Source organism: Salmo salar, chromosome 11 (assembly GCF_965601325.2).
Source record: "Salmo salar chromosome 11, fSalSal1, whole genome shotgun sequence".
Taxonomy (NCBI): Eukaryota; Metazoa; Chordata; class Actinopteri; order Salmoniformes; family Salmonidae; genus Salmo; species Salmo salar.
In genome coordinates, this window is record NC_138301.1 from 18,019,716 (window position 1) to 18,040,284 (window position 20,569).

A 20,569-nucleotide genomic window follows, 5' to 3' on the forward strand; every position below is an offset into this window, starting at 1 on the left:
GGCCAGAGCCAGGACTTGTTGGATTCTCAGAATATAACGGTGATGACAGGAACAGGAAGACACAATGACATAGCTTCCTGTGACATCCTGCCCTGACAGCTCTGTGGATTGTGGATTTCCGGCAATTCTGGTACTGTGTCAAGTGGAGTGTTCGGTCTTGTGCCAGTTTTGACTGGTGATAAAGAGCGTGAGAGACAGATGGCGAGAGAGAGAGAGAGCCCGAGAAAGACATTCCATAAACGCTCCAGACTATTATTGTTAATATATATATATATATATATATATTTTTAAACGTCTCTACAAGAGGTATTTGTTACCTTGTCCTTTGAATTAGGCAGCACTACTTCATCAGTGTAAACAGCGATGCCACATAAATCACTGGCCCACTTGTGCCATTTCATTTAGTTCTGCTTAATTTGCCCTGCTAATTGCATGCATATTCAAAATAAGTTGGTAGATTACAATATTTATGGCGTTTATTAGGAGCTGGAGAAGAGCTAAGAAAAACAAAAATTGCTTTTGCAGATGCTCTCATATCACCATCACCAGAAGCTAGTAGTTCACGGCTCATTGTGGAAGAAACCGACAAATGCACGCTGTATCCATCAAATCACCATCCATCTCTCTCTATCCCTCTCTCCCAACACTTATCTGTTGTGAAGAAGAGAATCTGTTCCTATTAAATATGAAAGTGGAGGTGAGCGAGCGAGCGAGTGATGGAGGGGGAGATGATAGCGTGCCTGTTCTGCCTAGACTCAGCTGGACATCCAGCGGGGCTCCCAGAGGAGAGCAGAGCTACGGTCAGGTTGGAAGAGCGCCCGCTCTGTGCAGGGGGAGAGGAGGTGGGGGTTAGGGGTGGGTGGCCAACGTGTGTGAGTGAAAGATAACAGGCAGCGGGCTGAGCGTTCAAAGGCAGTGGAGCCATTTGAGTCTCATGAAAGAGGCCTGTCAGCCGTGGAGCAGCGGAGGGGAGGCCAGAATGGTGGGGGGGGGATGAAGCACTGTGGAGTGACAAGCCATCACAGTGGACAGGTCTTTCACAGAGAGAGAGACAGAACCATGGGGCCAGGGCATGGACCAGGCTCACCAACCACTCTGTTAACTCCTCTTTAAACAAACTGCAGCAATACTACTGGAACGAAACTGATTCTATGATTTACTTAAGAATAGAAGAGCTTTCTCTGGGTCATTAAGTCCTTGAAGAGTCATTAAAAACCCATAAAGCGGTGTGTGTTGCTCCTCAGGACCTGGCTCAGGGCTCTGACAGCATCTCCTGTTATCTCGCCTGCAGTAAGTGCACTGGGTTACGCTGGCTAGCAGCCAACCTCATGGTGTTTAACAGGCAGCAACAGGGCCTACAGATTAAGTAACACTGGCTCTCTAGCCAGACACAATGAGGCACTACTCAGATTTCCAATGGCTGCCTGTTCAATGTCTGGGTGTATTAGTGTGTGTGGTGTGGATATTGAACATGGACACACACACACATACACACACACACATGTACTGTACATACACATCCAAGTGTGTGTACCCCCACCCACCCGCACACACACACACCCTCAACGCACAAAATCCACCACCACACATACCAACCCCTATCACACAGAGGCTCTCTTCATATGGTCAAATTTTAATGGATCTTCCTCACTCCCCTGGTCTCATCCATCACAAAGTCAATGCCTGAGTGGGAAGGGGGGGGGGCAGCGAGGATGAGTGATTAACCGAACGGCATGTACACAACGTCCCAACACCCTAACAAGGGAGGGAATTTACATTCCATTGCATATCTGTCAAGAGATAACCCAACAGTGAATAATAAGCGAGGACCTGTAAAACCAACAACATGTACTGTATGTGTAGATGCACTAGGCAGGGAGGCAGGCAGCCCCACGCGGCAGGGACAGCTAAGGAGAGGAGGTGGTTTACATGCAGGCGGCATTACAGTTCTGTCCCTTATACAGCTCTAATGAAGACAAACAGCGCTTTATTCAAATGGCATTACAGCGTTCAGCTAGGGAGAGATAAAGGTAGCTACATTATGGTGCTTGTTTAGTACCTCTTATACACCCACTCTGCACTATTTACGGGGGTGCATTTTTCTTCATTAACCGTTAATATTTTGCGTGCCGACACTAATTCCGCATACAAACGTCTAAATATAAACAGAATCTATGTGGCATGTTCAAGCGGCTGAAATCTGCAGAGTGAACAACATCATTATTCATCTATGCAAATGGGGGTTTAAAATGCAAACAATTTAACTTCACCAACAGAATATGAAACACATCATATACACAATGTCTGAAGCTAGGTGGAAAGTACCTTCCTAACACACCCAATGGTAACAGACGACAAGTCATTAAGGTGACAGCCAGAAGAAAGGGGACTGTCCATCGTCCTAACCCTTGGCCTGGGTCGATGACCTGTCCTGAGTGATCCGAGACTTCTGGCTGAGCATGAGGTACCGGCTCATTCAACCCCCCATCTCTATCTGCAGTCGACATGGTCGCATAATGATGACACACTTCTTACAGTGCTCTGACAATGATGATCTAATCTTCAAACAGCCAGGATATAGAAGATAACACGTAAGACCTCGGTCTACCAGAGCTGTCACCTTTAAGACCTAGGTCTATAGACAGCGTTAGAGCTGAGGCCCTTTTTATATAAAGTTCTTGAAATGTCTGCGCTTTTAGATGATCAAGATGTCTAGAACAGAGCCAGTTCACAGCCAGGTCTTCACACAAGCTGAGAGAAAGGGAGGGGCTTCTTCTTTCAGAAAGCATTGTTTTATGACAGATTGTGAGAGAAACACTGGGATATCATTATGGGCCGAATGGAACAGAAAAAAGGTTGAAGACAGGCAATAAATCAAAGCCCTTCTCCAACCCCAGTCTTCCTCTTTGAAGGATAACTTCAGCACTCTTACCTCTGTTCTCTCACAGCAGACATCAATTTGACATCCCGAGCAAATGAAATGAGTCACCATCAAAGGAAATAATGTGAGAGGACTGTATGTAAATAGCATCCTAAATAAACTTGTCTTAGTGCTGGATGAAAGACAAAATAATGAGGGGAAAATAAATGAATGAAACCAACATCCGTTTTTCCTAACAGCTGAAAGAGACAGCACACATGTACTGCAGTATGAAACAGAGAAACGTAGAAAAAGTAAATACGGACAGATAGAAACAGAGGGACAGAGACAGAGACCAGCCCGGGCGGTGTGTGTTAGTGGTACCTGTGAGTGATTTAGAGGTGTTGTCCTTCCTTGACTCTGGTTCTGATCCACTGCCACTTACAGAGCCCTTGTAGCTAATGCAGTCAGAACAGAGCAGAGCTGTTCAAAGAATACAAAAAAAGTCAAGAAAAAAGGAGGAAGAGGTAAATAAAAAAAAACCTTTAAAGGATTTTTAAATATTTGGTATAGTGTAGTTTCAAATCGAGGAAAGGTGTTGGTTTTTCCTCCGCTCTTTTTGTTTGTTTGTGTTTGTCTTCCAAAACCAGAGTTTGTCCTGGAACGGCCCTGTTCAGTTATGGCTGTGTTAGCTATGCTGGAGCTCTCTGAACCACAGTTGACATTCAGTAACATTGAGACAGACAGATGCACACACACAGTCAAAGTTGGAAGTTTACATACACCTTAGCCAAATACATTTAAACTCAGTTTTTCACAATTCCTGACATTCAATCTGAGTAAAAATTCCCTGTCTTAGGTCAGTTAGGATCACCACTTTATTTTAAGACTGTGAAATGTCAGAATAATAGTAGAGAATGATTTATTTCAGCTTTTATTTCTTTCATAACATTCCCAGTGGGTCAGAAGTTTACATACACTCAATTAGTATTTGGTAGCATTGCCTTTAAATTGTTTAACTTGGGTCAAACGTTTCGGGTAGCCTTACACAAGCTTCCCACAATAAGTTGGTTGAATTGTGGCCCATTCCTCCTGACAGAGCTGGTGTAACTGTGTCAGGTTTGTAGGCCTCCTTGCTCGCACACGCTTTTTTAGTTCTGCCCACAAATATTCTATAGGATTGAGGTCAGGGCTTTCTGATGGCCACTCCAATACCTTGACTTTATTGTCCTTAAGCCATTTTGCCACAACTTTGGAAGTATGCTTGGGGTCATTGTTCATTTGGAAGACCCATTTGCGACTGAGCATTAACTTCCTGACTGATGTATTGAGATGTTGCTTCAATATATTGGGGCGGCAGATAGCCTAGTGGTTAGAGCATTGGGCTAGTAACTGGAAGGTTGCAAGATCGAATCCCCGAGCTGAACAAGGCAGTTAACCCACTGTTTCTAGGCCGTCATTGAAAATAAGAATTTGCTCTTAATAAAATTAAAAATAAATATCCACATAATTTTCCTGCCTCATGATGCCATCTATTTTGTAAAGTGCACCAGTCCCTCCTGCAGCAAAGCACCTCCACAACATGACGCTGCCACCAACGTGCTTCATGGTTGGGATGGTGTTCTTCGGTTTGCAAGTCTCCCCCTTTTTCCTCCAAACATAATGATGGTCATTATGGCCAAACAGTTCTATTTTCGTTTCATCAGACCAGAGGACATCTTTGTCCCCTTGTGCAGTTGCAAACCGTAGTCTGGCTTTTTTATGGCGGTTTTGGAGCGTGGTTTCTTCCTTGCTGAGCGGCCTTTCAGGTTATGTCGATATAGGACTCGTTTTACTGTGGATATAGATACTTTTGTCCCTGTTTCCTCCAGCATCTTCACAAGGTCCTTTGCTGTTGTTCTGGGATTGATTCGCACTTTTCGCACCAAAGTACGTTCATCTCTAGGAGACAGAACGCGTCTCCTTCCTGAGCGGTATGACGGCTACGTGGTCCCATGGTGTTTATACTTGCGTTCTATTGTTTGTACAGATGAACGTGATACCTTCAGGCGTTTGGAAATTGCTCCCAAGGATGAACCAGGCTTGTGGAGGTCTACAATGTTTTTTATGGGGTCTTGGCTGATTTCTTTTGATTTTCCCATGATGTCAAGCAAAGAGGCACTGAGTTTGAAGGTAGGCCTTGAAATACATCCACAGGTACACCTCCAATTGACTCAAATGATGTCAATTAGCCTATCAGAAGCTTCTGAAGCCATGACATCATTTTCTGGAATTTTCCAAGCTGTTTAAAGGCACAGTCAACTTAGTGTATGTAAACTTCTGACCCACTGGAATTGTGATACAGTGAATTATAAGTGAAATAATCTGTCTGTAAACAATTGTTGGAAAAATGACTTGTATCATGCACAAAGTAGATGTCCTAACCGACTTGCCAAAACTATAGCTTGTTAACAAGAAAATTGTGGAGTGGTTGAAAAACGAGTTTTAATGACTTCAACTGTACATGCACACATACACAACATGACCAAAGGTATGTGGACACCAGCTCGTCGAACATCGCATTCCAAAATCATGGGCATTAATATGGAGTTGGTCCCCCCTTTGCTGTTGTAACAGCCTCAACTTTTCTGGGAAGGCTTTCCACTAGATGTTGGAACATTGCTGCAGGGACTTGCTTCCATTCAGCCACAAGAGCATTAGTGAGGTCGGGCACTGATGTTGGGCGGTTAGGCCTGGCTCGCAGTCGGCATTCCAATTCATCCCAAATGTGTTTGATGGGGTTGAGGTCAGGGTTCTGTGCAGGCCAGTCAAGTTCTTCCACACCGATCTCGACAAACCATTTCTGTATGGACCTTGCTTTGTGTACGGAAGCATTGTCATCCTGAAACAGGAAAGGGCCTTCCCCAAAACCACAGAATTGTGTAGAATGTCATTATATGCTGTAGCGTTAAGATTGCTCTTCACTGGAACCTTACAGTTGACACTATGCATTCGGGCAGGAAGCCTTATCGTAGCATCCGCCAAACCCAGATTCCTCCATCGGACTGACAGATGGTGAAGCGTGATTCATCACTCCAGAGAGTGCATTTCCACTGCGCCGACGCTTGGCACTGCACATGGTGATCTTAGGTGATCTTCAAGAAAGCCATTATATTGGCAATGTTTGTCTATGGAGATTGGATGGCTGTGTGCTCGATTTTATACACCTGTCAGCAATGGGTGTGGCTGAAATAGCCAAATCCACTGATTTGAAGGAGTGTCCACATACTTTTGTATATGTAGTGTATACTATATACGAAACACAGTCATGCTCCCTTAACTACCATACACCATAGGTCTCTCCCAAGCCACAGGTTGATGCTTATTGTTATGAATCTTCCCCTGGAACTGATCGATTTCCGCTATATGGGACAGCTGCAAAGTCAAAATTGGATATATCGTAAAAATGTCTGAAAACTAAAATGTGCTTTTTGGTCTTAATTAAAATGTCCAGTTGGCAGTGTGGTTAAGGTTAGGGTTATGTTTAAAATCAGATGGTATGACTTTGGTCACTATAGCTGGCACAGCCACACTCTGCAGAGCTGCCTCCAGGGCAAGATTCATGACAATAAATGCCCAAGGCTAGACAGACACCCAGAAAAAGTCCCCACTCAGCAGACCAGACACCTGCAAATTAACTTACTGTTATGCTCACGAGAGGGAAGGAAATGAAAATTAACAATGCCTTTCTGAAGATAAGATACCGGAAACCACGAAAGAAGCAGTAATCACATTGGTTAGTGCTGGAAAAGGGTACCAGGGCAATTAGTGGGATGGAGAGGGACAGCAGAACAGACACAGAGTGACAGTAATGTAGGGGACGTAGAGCAGGAGGAGAGGAGTGTTACATACGTGCTCTCGTACCTGCGAAGGCCTTGGAGATGCGCTCCTTCTTCCACTCCCAGGGCTGGTCGTACTCTTCCGGGGGCCTCTCGTCATCCTGCGGCAGCCGACTCTCTCTGGGGCAGCGGGGACGCTCGCCGTCCGAGTCCTCTCCGTTCTCCGCTGGCTCGTAGGGCGTGTCGTACAGGGGCAGCGATCTCAGTGACCCCTCCTTAGGCCCCCGGCCACCGCGGATCTCTGGCAAAGGAGAAGAGGGAGAACAGGGGTAAGATTTAACAGACTGTCAATGTGGGTAAAATGATACGAAGGGACTGTATGCGAATATTTATGTGAACAATCCAAGCAACATAGAGAAAAATAAGACCAGCTATTATCAGCAGTTTCACTTCCAAAATATAATGTTCTCTACAAACAACACTAAGACAGCCATGATCGAACATAAGCTAAAGGCAGCTATCCTTGGGCAGTGAGATCCAGCTGTCTCTTTACGTACTATTGAAGTCGGAGGTTTACATACACTTAGGTTGGAGTCATTAAAACTCGTTTTTCAAATCACTCAAAACATTTCTTGTTAACAAACTATAGTTTTGGCAAGTCGGTTAGGACATCTACTTTGTGCATGACAAGTCATTTTTCCAACAATTGTTTACAGACAGATTATTTCACTTATAATTCACTGTATCACAATTCCAGTGGGTCAGAAGTTTACATACACTAAGTTGACTGTGCCTTTAAACAGCTTGGAAAATTCCAGAAAATGATGTCATGGCTTTCGAAGCTTCTGATAGGCTAATTGACATCATTTGAGTCAATTCGAGGTGTACCTGTGGATGTATTTCAAGGCCTACCTTCAAACACAGTGCCTCTTTGCTTGACATCATGGGAAAATCAAAAGAAATCAGCCAAGACCCCATAAAAAACATTGTAGACCTCCACAAGCCTGGTTCATCCTTGGGAGCAATTTCCAAACGCCTGAAGGTATCACGTTCATCTGTACAAACAATAGAACGCAAGTATAAACACCATGGGACCACGTAGCCGTCATACCGCTCAGGAAGGAGACGCGTTCTGTCTCCTAGAGATGAACGTACTTTGGTGCGAAAAGTGCGAATCAATCCCAGAACAACAGCAAAGGACCTGTTGAAGATGCTGGAGGAAACAGGGACAAAAGTATCTATATCCACAGTAAAACGAGTCCTATATCGACATAACCTGAAAGGCCGCTCAGCAAGGAAGAAACCACGCTCCAAAACCGCCATAAAAAAGCCAGACTACGGTTTGCAACTGTAAATGGGGACAAAGATCGTACTTTTTGGAGAAATGTCCTCTGGTTTGATGAAACAAAAACTGTTTGGCCATAATGACCATCGTTATGTTTGGAAGAAAAAGGGGGAGGCTTGCAAGCCAAAGAAAACCATCCCAACCGTGAAGCACAGGGTGGCAGCATCATGTTGTGGGGGTTCTTTGCTGCAGGAGGGACTGGTGCACTTCACAAAATAGATGGCATCATGAGAAAGGAAAATTATGTGGATATATTGAAGGAACATCTCAAGACATCAGTCAGGCAGATGAAGCTTGGTCGCAAATGGGTCTTCCAAATGGACAATGATCCCAAGCATACTTCCAAAATTGTGGCAAAATGGCTTAAGGACAACAAAATCAAGGTATTGGAGTGGCCATCACAAAGCCCTGACCTCAATCCTATAGAACATTTATGGGCAGAACTGAAAAAGTGTGTGCGAGCAAGGAAGCCTACAAACCTGACACAGTTACACCAGCTCTGTCAGGAGGAATGGGCCAAAAATTCACCCAACTTATTGTGGGAAGCTTGTGGAAGGCTACCCGAAACGTTTGACCCAAGTTAAACAATTTAAAGGCAATGCTACCAAATACTAATTGAGTGTATGTAAACTTCTGACCCACTGGGAATGTGATGAAAGAAATAAAAGCTGAAATAAATCATTCTCTCTACTATTATTCTGACATTTCACATTCTTAAAATAAAGTGGTGATCCTAACTGACCTAAGACAGGGAATTTTTACTAGGATAAAATGTCAGGAATTGTGAAAAACGGAGTATAAATGTATTTGGCTAAGGTGTATGTAAACTTCCGACTTCAACTGTACCTACCCCCTTAGACTCAGGAGAGGGAGAGGAACCAAACATGAGACACCAACAGGCATGTTAATTATTGCTGTCTGGATCCTAATCAAACTCTATACCTGCTAATAGTGATTAGCGTAGCCAAGCAGCACACACACACGTGATCAGGAGAGACAGCTACAGATGCCTGTGTGTGACGGAGGCACGTCTAAAGGCATCTGTGATTAACAGTCTGTTTATGTTGACCACCCTCTGGCTTCATAATGTTAAAGCTCCAGTCTCAGACTATGACCCATAGTGAAGAGCAGTAGCTCCAGGTTAAGAGCTATAGGAGGGTTAGCAGGGCCTCCTGGGTGCATGTTGGGAGCTGGATGTGATGAAAGCCTGCTCTAGCTGATGATGAGCTGGAGAGGAGAGGAAGAGAGAGGAGAGGAGGCTGGGGGGCCTGAGCACCTGTGATTGTGTAAGGCGTAGCCTGCCTGCCTGCCTGGCTGGCTGTCTGCATGCAGAACGGCGTCATCATCACTACAGCTGAACAGCCTCGCCTGGGGTCCCACACACCACGGAACAGAACGACAGGAGAATGCCTTTCCCCATCTTCTCACCTATATCTCCCTCACCCTCTTAGTTCCACTCCATTTCCTCTCTGTATCTCTCCCTCGCTCTCTGAGACATTTATGAATGACATAAGGCAGGGTATAGATGCAAATTATATGCAGTGCTGTATAGTGTTCCCACCTATCCAGTGAGCGAAGAGAGCAACCCATCATGCCCTTGAGAATTCTCCCTCCTCTCTCTTACCCCCCCTCATCCAATCTCCATGTCTTTCCAGTAGTATGACGCCGTTAGCAACCAGCTCCCTTCCTCCTGGGCCGTATGAAGCTGCTAGCAGCAAACTCCACCATAGAGTAACGCAATGTGAGGAGAATGAAATATTATGCCACACCACTGCATAATTGCCTTGCATCCCAGGGGAGCTCTTGCGGAAAAATGAGAGAAGCATGGAGCCTAATGGGGCTACCCGGTGAGGGTTGCCAGAAATCTCCAATGTAATCATGCGCTAAGCAAACTCTCACCCTCTTTGATCTCACAGTTAAAAGTCTTGGCATTGTGAGATCCTAGAGTGATGAGTGCCCACCTCCTGCCAGAAGAATCAACAGGGAGAGGAAGGAGGAAAGTGGGAAGGAGAAGTGGCTGCCGGAGGACTTAGGGAGGATGGGGGGGGGTGTAGTGTTTAGGGGTTTGGTGGGGAGTAAATCTTGCTTGAAGGACCCTTTAATTGGGAGCGCGTTGCCTTGGATAAACTGCCAAAGGGCTATTATGACTCCCCACCAGGCCAATGAACAAGGCTCACGACTACTCTGTGTGGGGGTGGGAGGGGGGCTGCGGCAACCGGCAGGAGCCTTCTGACACGTTGCCTCAGTGCTTTCCCAGCAGGACTGCATCCCTCCTACCTCCCTCTCGCCTTCCTTCTTTCCCTCTCCCCCCCTTCATACCTCCCTCCATCCTTGTTGAGGCATGCTTTGTGAGCTGGGTGGAGTAACATCTGTCTGTAGATTACCGTGATTAGCTTGATGGCGGAGCGGAGCAACAAGTTGTTACGCAGCTGGAGCATAGCTTCCTCTGCCCTCTGACATCACTGCCTCCGCTCAGGGTCAGGGGTCACCCACCACACCCCCACTCCCCTTCTTCTCCCCGGATGTGAGAGTTCCTCTCCAGATGGCACCTCCTCTTGACCTCCTCCTGTCGGATCGAGACCACCCTCACTACTAGGTAGTCCAGATTTGACCTTTGACACCCTACGTTCCCCCAGTAGAAGACTTACTAAACTAGAGGACAAGCTGCTGTGTAGCAGACTCCCTAAGGAGAACAGAGGACACATCTAACTCAGGGTGATTAATAACCATGCACTGCTGACTGCACAGACAACTAAACACTAAGGTCAAAAGGTTGGCTAAATGCCTCAACTCAGGTTCAGAGCCAGTGACAGAGATGGAGCGAGAGAGGGGAGAGAGGGAGGGGCTGAGAATGCAGCATCTTCCTTCCTTTCTCTATCGTCTCTGGTTCGTGAAATAAAGGGATTCATTCTATTGGAAAGAGATCAAGATATTGCTTGCCATAAATCCAGCGAGGCTCCTCTTCAACTTACTGAAAGAGGAGCCCTCTGGGCATATTAGCATGGCTGTACGTGGGGAACGGGTGGGAGCTGGTGGGAGCAGGGACGCTGCTCTGGATTAAATCAAAGCTATTATCTTAAACCAGCCTGGCAGCCAGGAAACCTGACCCGTCACCTCCCCACTGCACCCCTCTCCCCCTTCCCTCCACTCTCTCTCCAACCTGAGACCCTGAATACATTAGACAGGAGAGGATCTTAGAAGTTAGCTAGCTACAATAGCATCTCTCTGTCTCTCTCTCGATCAAAGAACCAGGGCATCATGTCATCACATAAAAAAGGAAAGAGCAAACAGCCAATAGTCAGTCTCTGGCTGACTACTACCTGGACCGCCCCCGCTCCTATAGCTCCAGAGAGGATTTGCTGTTATGAAGCGCTTGGAAGGGCACAATCTATAACAGTCTATCTGGACTTGATCGAGGGGATCTTCTCTGCACTAGTGAGGGATTAAATGTGATTGACTTTACACCCCTGGAAAACAATGAAGTGGAAGTACCCAGGCTTCTCTCAGGATTTAGTCTTTCGGCTACTCCGAAGAATCATTCATAAAGAAGTCTGATCGTACATCGCCTAGACTGGGATGTATGGTGCACTACCCACTAGTTACATTGCACAGTGTGTTCATTGCTTTAATCGTCTGATATTCCAGAGCAAGCCGATACTATTCAGTGTGCACGGGGATGAGTATTGTTAGGTCAGAAGACAGTCTTCACTAAGCAAGATTCTGCCGACCCCCATTGAAGAGGCTAGTCAAGAGGAAGTGGTACCAGAGTAACAGACATACTGTATCCAACTCAGGTTGTTTTAAAGCAAGACGTACGAAGCTGGGAGGAAACTGCTTTCTCTTCCCAACAAGCCATTATTTCAGTCAAGTCTTGGCGTTCAGCTGCTTATGAACGCGAAGGAAGGATATTGAAGACTGGCCACCTGCAACACAGCATGCAGTCGAGCTTGTTTAGTGACAGAGACAGCGAGAGAGAGGTTGATGAAAGAAAGCTCCCGTGCCAAGCCGGGTATCCATCCAACCGTAGCCAGCGGACTTTCTACAGCGTCTCATTTCAGTTTTTCATATCGACGTGGACTAGCTGTGAATGCTGAGCAGAGTAGCAGACTATCAAGTGCTGGCAGTGGCACCGAGGGCTTTGAGTTATCTGTGTGTCACCCAGAGGTATTGCGTGTCAGGCTGAGAGCTGGCTGACAATTGGAGGTGTATGCTCCCTGACCCATGTAGGCACAGCGATGCGCTTGGCTTAGTCTGCTGTGAGCAGGGCTGTGAGAGCTACGAGGTCTCACTGCCTTTTGTTCCCCAGACCCCATAGAGAATAGACACATAATGAACTCAGTCTGGATGGAATGGAACCTGAGACTGGAATGATATGGAGGGAACATGGGCGGGGGGGTACAAGGGTTCAGTTGAAGAGGCAATGCATTATAACGCTTATAGGTTACACCAATTTGACTACAATTTCATATATCTCTCATGATGTAGAATTACTGCAAATGATACATTGTCTTCGTCATACCGTGGTATACGGTCTGATATACCTGTCAGCCAAATCAGCATTCAGGGCTCGACCACCCAGTTTATAATGTCTACTATCACATTCCAGAGGTGGAGCTAATGACAGAAGAAGCAGCTGGACCAACTCATATCTCCATGAATCTCTCCACAAGGCTGGTTTTTAATGTGCTCAGCGAAATCAGACATGTCACAAATGAGCACGACTTGAACTTCAATCAACCTGCAACAGCCAACTACATAATATTCCATATCATATTGTGTGAATACGTGTGTGACCTCTGTAGCCAGCCCTCTCTCTGTTTTAAAGGATCTCTGTAGGTAGGTGGTCCCCTTCTCTACACTCCACTGCCCTTGGGATACAATAGGAACACTTGCTAGACGTGTAATCAGTACAAAAGAAAGGGAGTGGAATTGGAGTCGAAATGTATGTGTCTCTCTGTCGGTCAATGTGTGTGTGTGTGTGTGTGTGTGTGTGTGTGTGTGTGTGTGTGTGTGTGTGTGTGTGTGTGTGTGTGTGTGTGTCTCTCCATCGGTCTCTCGGTCAGTGTGTGTGTGTGTGCGTCTCTGTCGGTCTCTCAGTCAATGTGTGTGTGTGTGTGTGTGTGCGCGTCTCTGTCAGTCTCTCAGTCAATGTGTGTGTATGTGTGTGTGAGTGTGTGTGCGTCTCTGTCGGTCTCTCAGTCAATGTGTGTGTGTGTGTGTGTGTGTGTGTGTGTGTGTGTGTGTGTGTCTCCGTCAGTCTCTCGGTCAATGTGTGTGTGTGTGTGTGTGTGTGTGTGTGTGTGTGTGTGTGTGTGTGTGTGTGTGTGTGTGTGTGTGTGTGTGTGTGTGTGTGTGTGTGTGTGTGTGTGTGTCTCTCTGTCGGTCTCTCAGTCAATGTGTGTGTGTGTGTGTGTGTGTGTGTGTGTGTGTGTGTGTGTGTGTGTGTGTGTGTGTGTGTGTGTGTGTGTGTGTGTGTGTCTCTGTCGGTCTCTCAGTCAGTGTGTGTGTGTGTGTGTGTGTCTCTGTCGGTCTATCAGTCAATGTGTTTGTGTCTCTCTGTCAGTCTCTCAGTCAATGTGTGTGTGTGTGTGTTTGTGTCTCTCTGTCAGTCTCTCAGTCAATGTGTGTGTGTGTGTGTTTGTGTCTCTGTCGTTCTCTCAGTCAATGTGTGTGTGTGTGTGGTGTGTGTGTGTGTGTGTGTGTGTGTGTGTGTGTGTGTGTGTGTCTGTCGGTCTCTCAGTCAATGTGTGTGTGTGTCTGTCGGTCTCTCAGTCAAGTGTGTGTGTGTGTGTGTGTGTGTGTGTGTGTGTGTGTGTGTGTGTGTGTGTGTGTGTGTGTGTGTGTGTGTGTGTGTGTCTGTCGGTCTCTCAGTCAATGTGTGTCTCTCTTCTGCCACACAGCTAGTGTGTCTCCTTTATCTGCCTCCTGCAGAAGGAACAAAAGCAGCCATGCTGTCTGTCCTCCCTCTGCTCCTCACTCACACTGTGCCAAGCTTGTGGTGGGTAGCCTACTCAGAGCCCCTGCCAGTGCCTCAGACATACTTTTGGGAAGACTGGAGGCAGATTGAACCAAGCGTCCTATTCATTGGCGGCCTGGAGAGGAGTGAGTATTTTGGGTCTTGCTGCTCTTTCGTTGTGCTGTGTGCTTCCTTGTAAACATGCCTTGCTGCAACTGGAAGCCGTGGCCACTCATGTTTCAGCAGAAATATTACGGAATCTTCACTTGGCAATGACAGTTGTGGACAGAGAACTGCTTACCTAGAGAGTCATCTGCTTACTCACAGATAGAATATAGGCATTCAGAATGATGACACACTACACATAATGGATCCTAACAGGGTGCTGGTGGAGAAAGATAATTCATACCATGATCCTAATAGGGTGCTGGTGGAGAAAGAGAAATCATACCATGATCCTAATAGGGTGCTGGTGGAGAAAGAGAAATCATACCATGATCCTAATAGGGTGCTGGTGGAGAAAGAGAAACATACCATGATCCTAATAGGGTGCTGGTAGAGAAAGAGAAACCATACCATGATCCTAATAGGGTGCTGGTGGAGAAAGAGAAATCATACCATGATCCTAATAGGGTGCTGGTGGAGAAAGAGAAACCATACCATGATCCTAACAGGGTGCTGGTGGAGAAAGAGAAATCATGCCATGATCCAAATAGGGTGCTGGTGGAAAAGGAGAAATCATACCATGATCCTAACAGGGTGCTGGTGGAGAAAGAGAAATCATACCATGATCCTAATAGGGTGCTGGAGGAGAAAGAGAAATCATACCATGATCCTAACAGGGTGCTGGTGGAGAAAGAGAAATACCATGATCCTAATAGGGTGCTGGTGGAGAAAGAGAAACCATACCATGATCCTAATAGGGTGCTGGTGGAGAAAGATAAATCATACCATGATCCTAATAGGGTGCTGGTGGAGAAAGAGAAACCATACCATGATCCTAATAGGGTGCTGGTGGAGAAAGAGAAACATACCATGATCCTAATAGGGTGCTGGTGGAGAAAGAGAAATCATACCATGAACCTAATAGGGTGCTGGTGGAGAAAGAGAAATCATACCATGATACTAATAGGGTGCTGGTGGAGAAAGAGAAATCATACCATGATCCTAATAGGTGCTGGTGGAGAAAGTGAAATCATACCATGATCCTAATAGGGTGCTGATGGAGAAAGAGAAACCATACCATGATCCTAATAGGGTGCTGGTGGAGAAAGAGAAATCATACCATGATCCTAACAGGGTGCTGGTTGAGAAAGAGAAATCATACCATGATCCTAATAGGGTGCTGGTGGTGAAAGAGAAACCATACCATGATCCTAATAGGGTGCTGGTGGAGAAAGAGAAAGCATACCATGATCCTAATAGGGTGCTGGTGGAGAAAGAGAAATCATGCCATGATCCTAATAGGGTGCTGGTGGAAAAAGAGAAATCATACCATGATCCTAACAGGGTGCTGGTGGAGAAAGAGAAATCATACCATGATCCTAATAGGGTGCTGGAGGAGAAAGAGAAATCATACCATGATCCTAACAGGGTGCTGGTGGAGAAAGAGAAATACCATGATCCTAATAGGGTGCTGGTGGAGAAAGAGAAACCATACCATGATCCTAATAGGGTGCTGGTGGAGAAAGAGAAACCATACCATGATCCTAATAGGGTGCTGGTGGAGAAAGAGAAATCATACCATGATCCTAATAGGGTGCTGGTGGAGAAAGAGAAACCATACCATGATCCTAATAGGGTGCTGGTGGAAAAAGAGAAACATACCATGATCCTAATAGGGTGCTGGTGGAGAAAGAGAAATCATACCATGATCCTAATAGGGTGCTGGTGGAGAAAGAGAAATCATACCATGATCCTAATAGGGTGCTGGTGGAGAAAGATAAATCATACCATGATCCTAATAGGTGCTGGTGGAGAAAGTGAAATCATACCATGATCCTAATAGGGTGCTGATGGAGAAAGAGAAACCATACCATGATCCTAATAGGGTGCTGGTGGAGAAAGAGAAATCATACCATGATCCTAACAGGGTGCGGGTGGAGAAAGAGAAATCATACCATCTCCTAATAGGGTGCTGGTGGTGAAAGAGAAACCATACCATGATCCTAATAGGGTGCTGGTGGAGAAAGAGAAACCATACCATGATCCTAATAGGGTGCTGGTGGAGAAAGAGAAATCATACCATGATCCTAATAGGGTGCTGGTTGAGAAAGAGAAACCATACCATGATCCTAATAGGGTGCTGGTGGAGAAAGAGAAATCATACCATGATCCTAATAGGGTGCTGGTGGAGAAAGAGAAATCATACCATGATCCTAATAGGGTGCTGGTGGAGAAAGTGAAATCATACCATGATCCTAATAGGGTGCTGGTGGAGAAAGAGAAACCATACCATGATCCTAACAGGGTGCTGGTGGAGAAAGAGAAATCATGCCATGATCCTAATAGGGTGTTGGTGGGAAAAGAGAAATCATACCATGATCCTAACAGGGTGCTGGTGGAGAAAGAGAAATCATACCATGATCCTAATAGGGTGCTGGTGGAGAAAGAGAAATCATACCATGATCCTAACAGGGTGCTGGTGGAGAAAGAGAAATACCATGATCCTAATAGGGTGCTGGTGGAGAAAGAGCAACCATACCATGATCCTAATAGGGTGCTGGTGGAGAAAGCGAAATCATACCATGATCCTAATAGGGTGCTGGTGGAGAAAGAGAAATCATACCATGATCCTAATAGTGTGCTGGTGGAAAAGAGAAATCATACCATGATCGTAATAGGGTGCTGGTGGAGAAAGAGAAATCATACCATGATCCTAATAGGGTGCTGGTGGAGAAAGACAAATCATACCATGATCCTAATAGGGTGCTGGTGGAGAAAGAGAAACCATACCATGATCCTAACAGGGTGCTGGTGGAGAAAGAGAAATCATACCATGATCCTAATAGGGTGCTGGTGGTGAAAGAGAAACCATACCATGATCCTAATAGGGTGCTGGTGGAGAAAGAGAAACCATACCATGATCCTAATAGGGTGCTGGTGGAGAAAGAGAAATCATACCATGATCCTAATAGGGTGCTGGTTGAGAAAGAGAAATCATACCATGATCCTAATAGGGTGCTGGTGGAGAAAGAGAAACCATACCATGATCCTAATAGGGTGCTGGTGGAGAAAGAGAAATCATACCATGATCCTAATAGGGTGCTGGTGGAGAAAGTGAAATCATACCATGATCCTAATAGGGTGCTGGTGGAGAAAGTGAAATCATACCGTGATCCTAATAGGGTGCTGGTGGAGAAAGAGAAACCATACCATGATCCTAATAGGGTGCTGGTTGAGAAAGAGAAACCATACCATGATCCTAATAGGGTGCTGGCAGAGAAAGACAAATCATACCATGATCCTAACAGGGTGCTGGAGAGGAAAGTGAAATCCTACCATCATCATTATAGGGTGCTGATGGAGAAAGAAATTATAAGATGATCATTTGAATGTGGGTTAAATTAAGAATAGCACAGGCAATCACAAATAATATCCTCTTTTTTTGCGAGTGTGTACATGTGTGTTTATTTTCTTCTTCCCAGGCGGCCAGAGGGAAGGTAAGAGATGCTGAGGAGAAGATGTCTTCTCCCTGAACACACTGACATGTAACATGGATTCACTACCTCAGACAGCTACTGACAGAGATGGGAAAGCTGGCCTGGAGATGTACAGAGAAGAAAATGACAGAGAGAGAGTGAGAGAGCGAGAAGTTGGTGAGAAAGAAAGGGGGAGAGAGAGAGAATGAGAGAGAACAACAGTGAAAACAGTAAAGGACTCACAATGTTCCACCAGTACATAAGCAGCAGTCACCTGAACACTGATGTAAACAAAGGCTGAATGACTTTAGTTTTTAAAGCAATATCAGGCTACTGTCTCTTCTACTAAGTTGGCCCAAAGACAAACATCTCTCCCAGAGCATACAATAGAGTGTTTATTGAGGTAAAAGTGAAGTTCCTTTCATATCCTAAAGTACAATCCATACTATATCATCCTACAAAGACATGAAAACAGCAACTCTAAATCCCTAAAGAAACTTTATTTGTTTTCCTCCACAGGAAGAGAAAACATATTGTATTTATATACTTTACCCTCAAACTGTTAATTCACCAAATACATCAGAGGACAAGTACAACCCAGGAGGGTTCACACAGCACTGACTGTCCAACATAACACACTGCTGTAATTTCATCTAAAATCCTAACATCACAATCCATCCAGCACCACCAGAAACCACCGTCAGGTCAAATCCCCAACACAATACAGATAAGACAAAATGAAGCGTCCAATTACAATAAAATAATTGTTAGGCTTATTACAAAGCAACGGCACCAATCAGTAATTAGCTCGATCTGGGGTTAAGCATGGGATGATGTAGTGAATGTCAGAAGTACAGCGCTGCATTGTGGGGAAGACAACAAAACAGAACAGCACTACTGATGCCTCCCTGGCCTGTTTAACAGTCCGTCCCTAGCCCCCTTTATGCAAATGACTGTCCAGTCTCCGGCCACAGCACGGACAGCAGCATTGATTCCTACACGGGGCACAGCGGCGATTACAGCTCGTTAGGACTGTGGTGAAGGCTCATTAACATGAGATGGATGGGATCCTGGGCTTGGAAAGGTGCCCTGTTTAGTCGACCTACATCAGGCTTCCCCAACTGGTGTCCCGCAGGCTGTGGTTTTATTTGTCCCCCCCCATGTTTTCTGAGCAAAAATATATATTTTTTTTACATTGCTGGACATAAAGGTCTAAAAACAGCAGGAATTCAGCTCCAAGTGATTTTCATTTTGGAAATCTGTTCCAAAGTATTCCCAAGTATAATAGAGAGAAACATACAATCGTATACAAATGTAATCAGTTTGAAATGATTATGTTTTAGTCAAATATTAGATCTGTTTGGGATTATTATGGTCAATTTCCAGTCTACAAATTATTTGTAATTATTTTCGGGCACCCCGACCAGCCGCTCAACAAAAGGAATTGGCTTCCGGCTACCAGACATACACACCCACAGGCATACAACCGCCAGATAGACTGTACTGTGCATCACGATATGGACAAAACAGCAGCAGGTACAGTGGTACCCTGACTTGTGTTTTTCATCGGGTTCATTGCGGTTGATTTGCTTGACTCCTCCACATGAAAAGGGATTACATTTTGATGTCAGTGAAATGCTGAGAAGCAATGAGGCGGGTTTACAGGGATGGAGAAACCAGGACTTATAGAGTCAGTGACAACCAGCCTGAGCCCTGAGGCAGCATGCCTGACACCACAATTTGTAGGCTCTATGGTAGCTGGAGTCATTTTGTAAAATTCTCCATTCTGAGTAACTGCAGGGGCTGCCTGCCACTCTCTCTGTGTCTATTGTTCCTGAGCTGAGATAAGACTGGCTCAGGATTAGAGGAGAGTGCACCCAGAGTTCAGCTCCTGTGAGAAGGCTGGGGTGGGACCAGGGAGCAGAGTGGAAGAGAGTAGAGGAGGAGAGGAGCAGATGAGTAGCTGTGACTAAGAGCAGTGTGAAGGCCAGAAGTGGTTTTGCTTGCTAATATCTTTCCCTGTGATCGGCCAGTGGAGGACAGGCCGGATGAAGACACGTGGATGTTGCTGTGATGAATAGCCACTCGACCCGCCCCCCTCTCCCCCATGCTGGGGGTCAACAGCCCATTAGTGGTGATGGCTGGGTTTCCAGCAACAGACAGTCAGCCCCCCCCACCCCCCCACAAAATAGAGAGACAGTGTGAGTGAGTGAGTGAGTGAGTGAGTGAGTGAGTGAGTGAGTGAGTGAGTGAGTGAGTGAGTGAGTGAGTGAGTGAGTGAGTGAGTGAGTGAGTGAGTGAGTGAGTGAGTGAGTGAGTGAGTGAGTGAGTGAGTGAGTGAGTGAGTGAGTGAGTGAGTGAGTGAGTGAGTGAGTGAGTGAGTGAGTGAGAGGTCTCTTCTAGCCCCAATCTCTAATGACTTCCTTTGACAATCATCTGCATCGCTCATAACCAAATTAACCCAAACCCCAGCTGGACTCTAAATTGGATTCTCTCTCTCTCTCTCTCTCTCTCTCTCTCCTCGTCTCTGGCTGTGGCCAGGAAATGGCTATTCTTTAGCAATTGGCAAATGAAATATCTTTCTCCTTATTGTGTGCGTTAATCCAATAATCTCTGCCTTCAGCACAACAAAGCAGGCAGCAGAGGAGAAATCTGTGGGAGATTAAGCTTCGTCACCTCGGTACTGTGGCGAGCAGACAGACAGACAGACAGACAGACAGACAGACAGACAGACAGACAGACAGACAGACAGACAGACAGACAGACAGACAGACAGACAGACAGACAGACAGACAGACAGACAGACAGACAGACAGACAGACAGACAGACAGACAGACAGCAGCAGAGCAGACAGCAGCAGAGAGAGGCAGAGAGAGAGACAGTGTTGTCCTCCTCAGGCTGCCTGTCTCTCATTAGTGTAGAACCATGGAAACGCTGCCACTCTTCAC

The 20,569-nt window shown here is 45.8% G+C and overlaps 1 protein-coding gene across 6 annotated transcripts in view; it reads right to left on the minus strand.

Moving 5' to 3' along the window:
• The window catches only part of LOC106562138 (SH2 domain-containing adapter protein F), a 118,485-nt gene that overhangs the window by 31,439 nt on the left and 66,477 nt on the right, over window positions 1–20,569 (minus strand). For 2 of the 6 annotated variants that reach the window (XM_014126781.3, XM_014126776.3), the window contains exons 3-4: window positions 6,764–6,979; window positions 3,245–3,343 (exon numbers count right to left, since the gene is read on the minus strand). In XM_014126781.3, the coding sequence (XP_013982256.1) occupies window positions 3,245–3,343; window positions 6,764–6,979 (315 nt within the window). Of the gene's footprint in view, window positions 1–3,244; window positions 3,344–6,751; window positions 6,980–20,569 lie in introns of all 6 variants that reach the window. The other 4 variants (XM_014126783.3, XM_014126778.3, XM_014126780.3 and 1 more) reach the window with 3 other exon arrangements.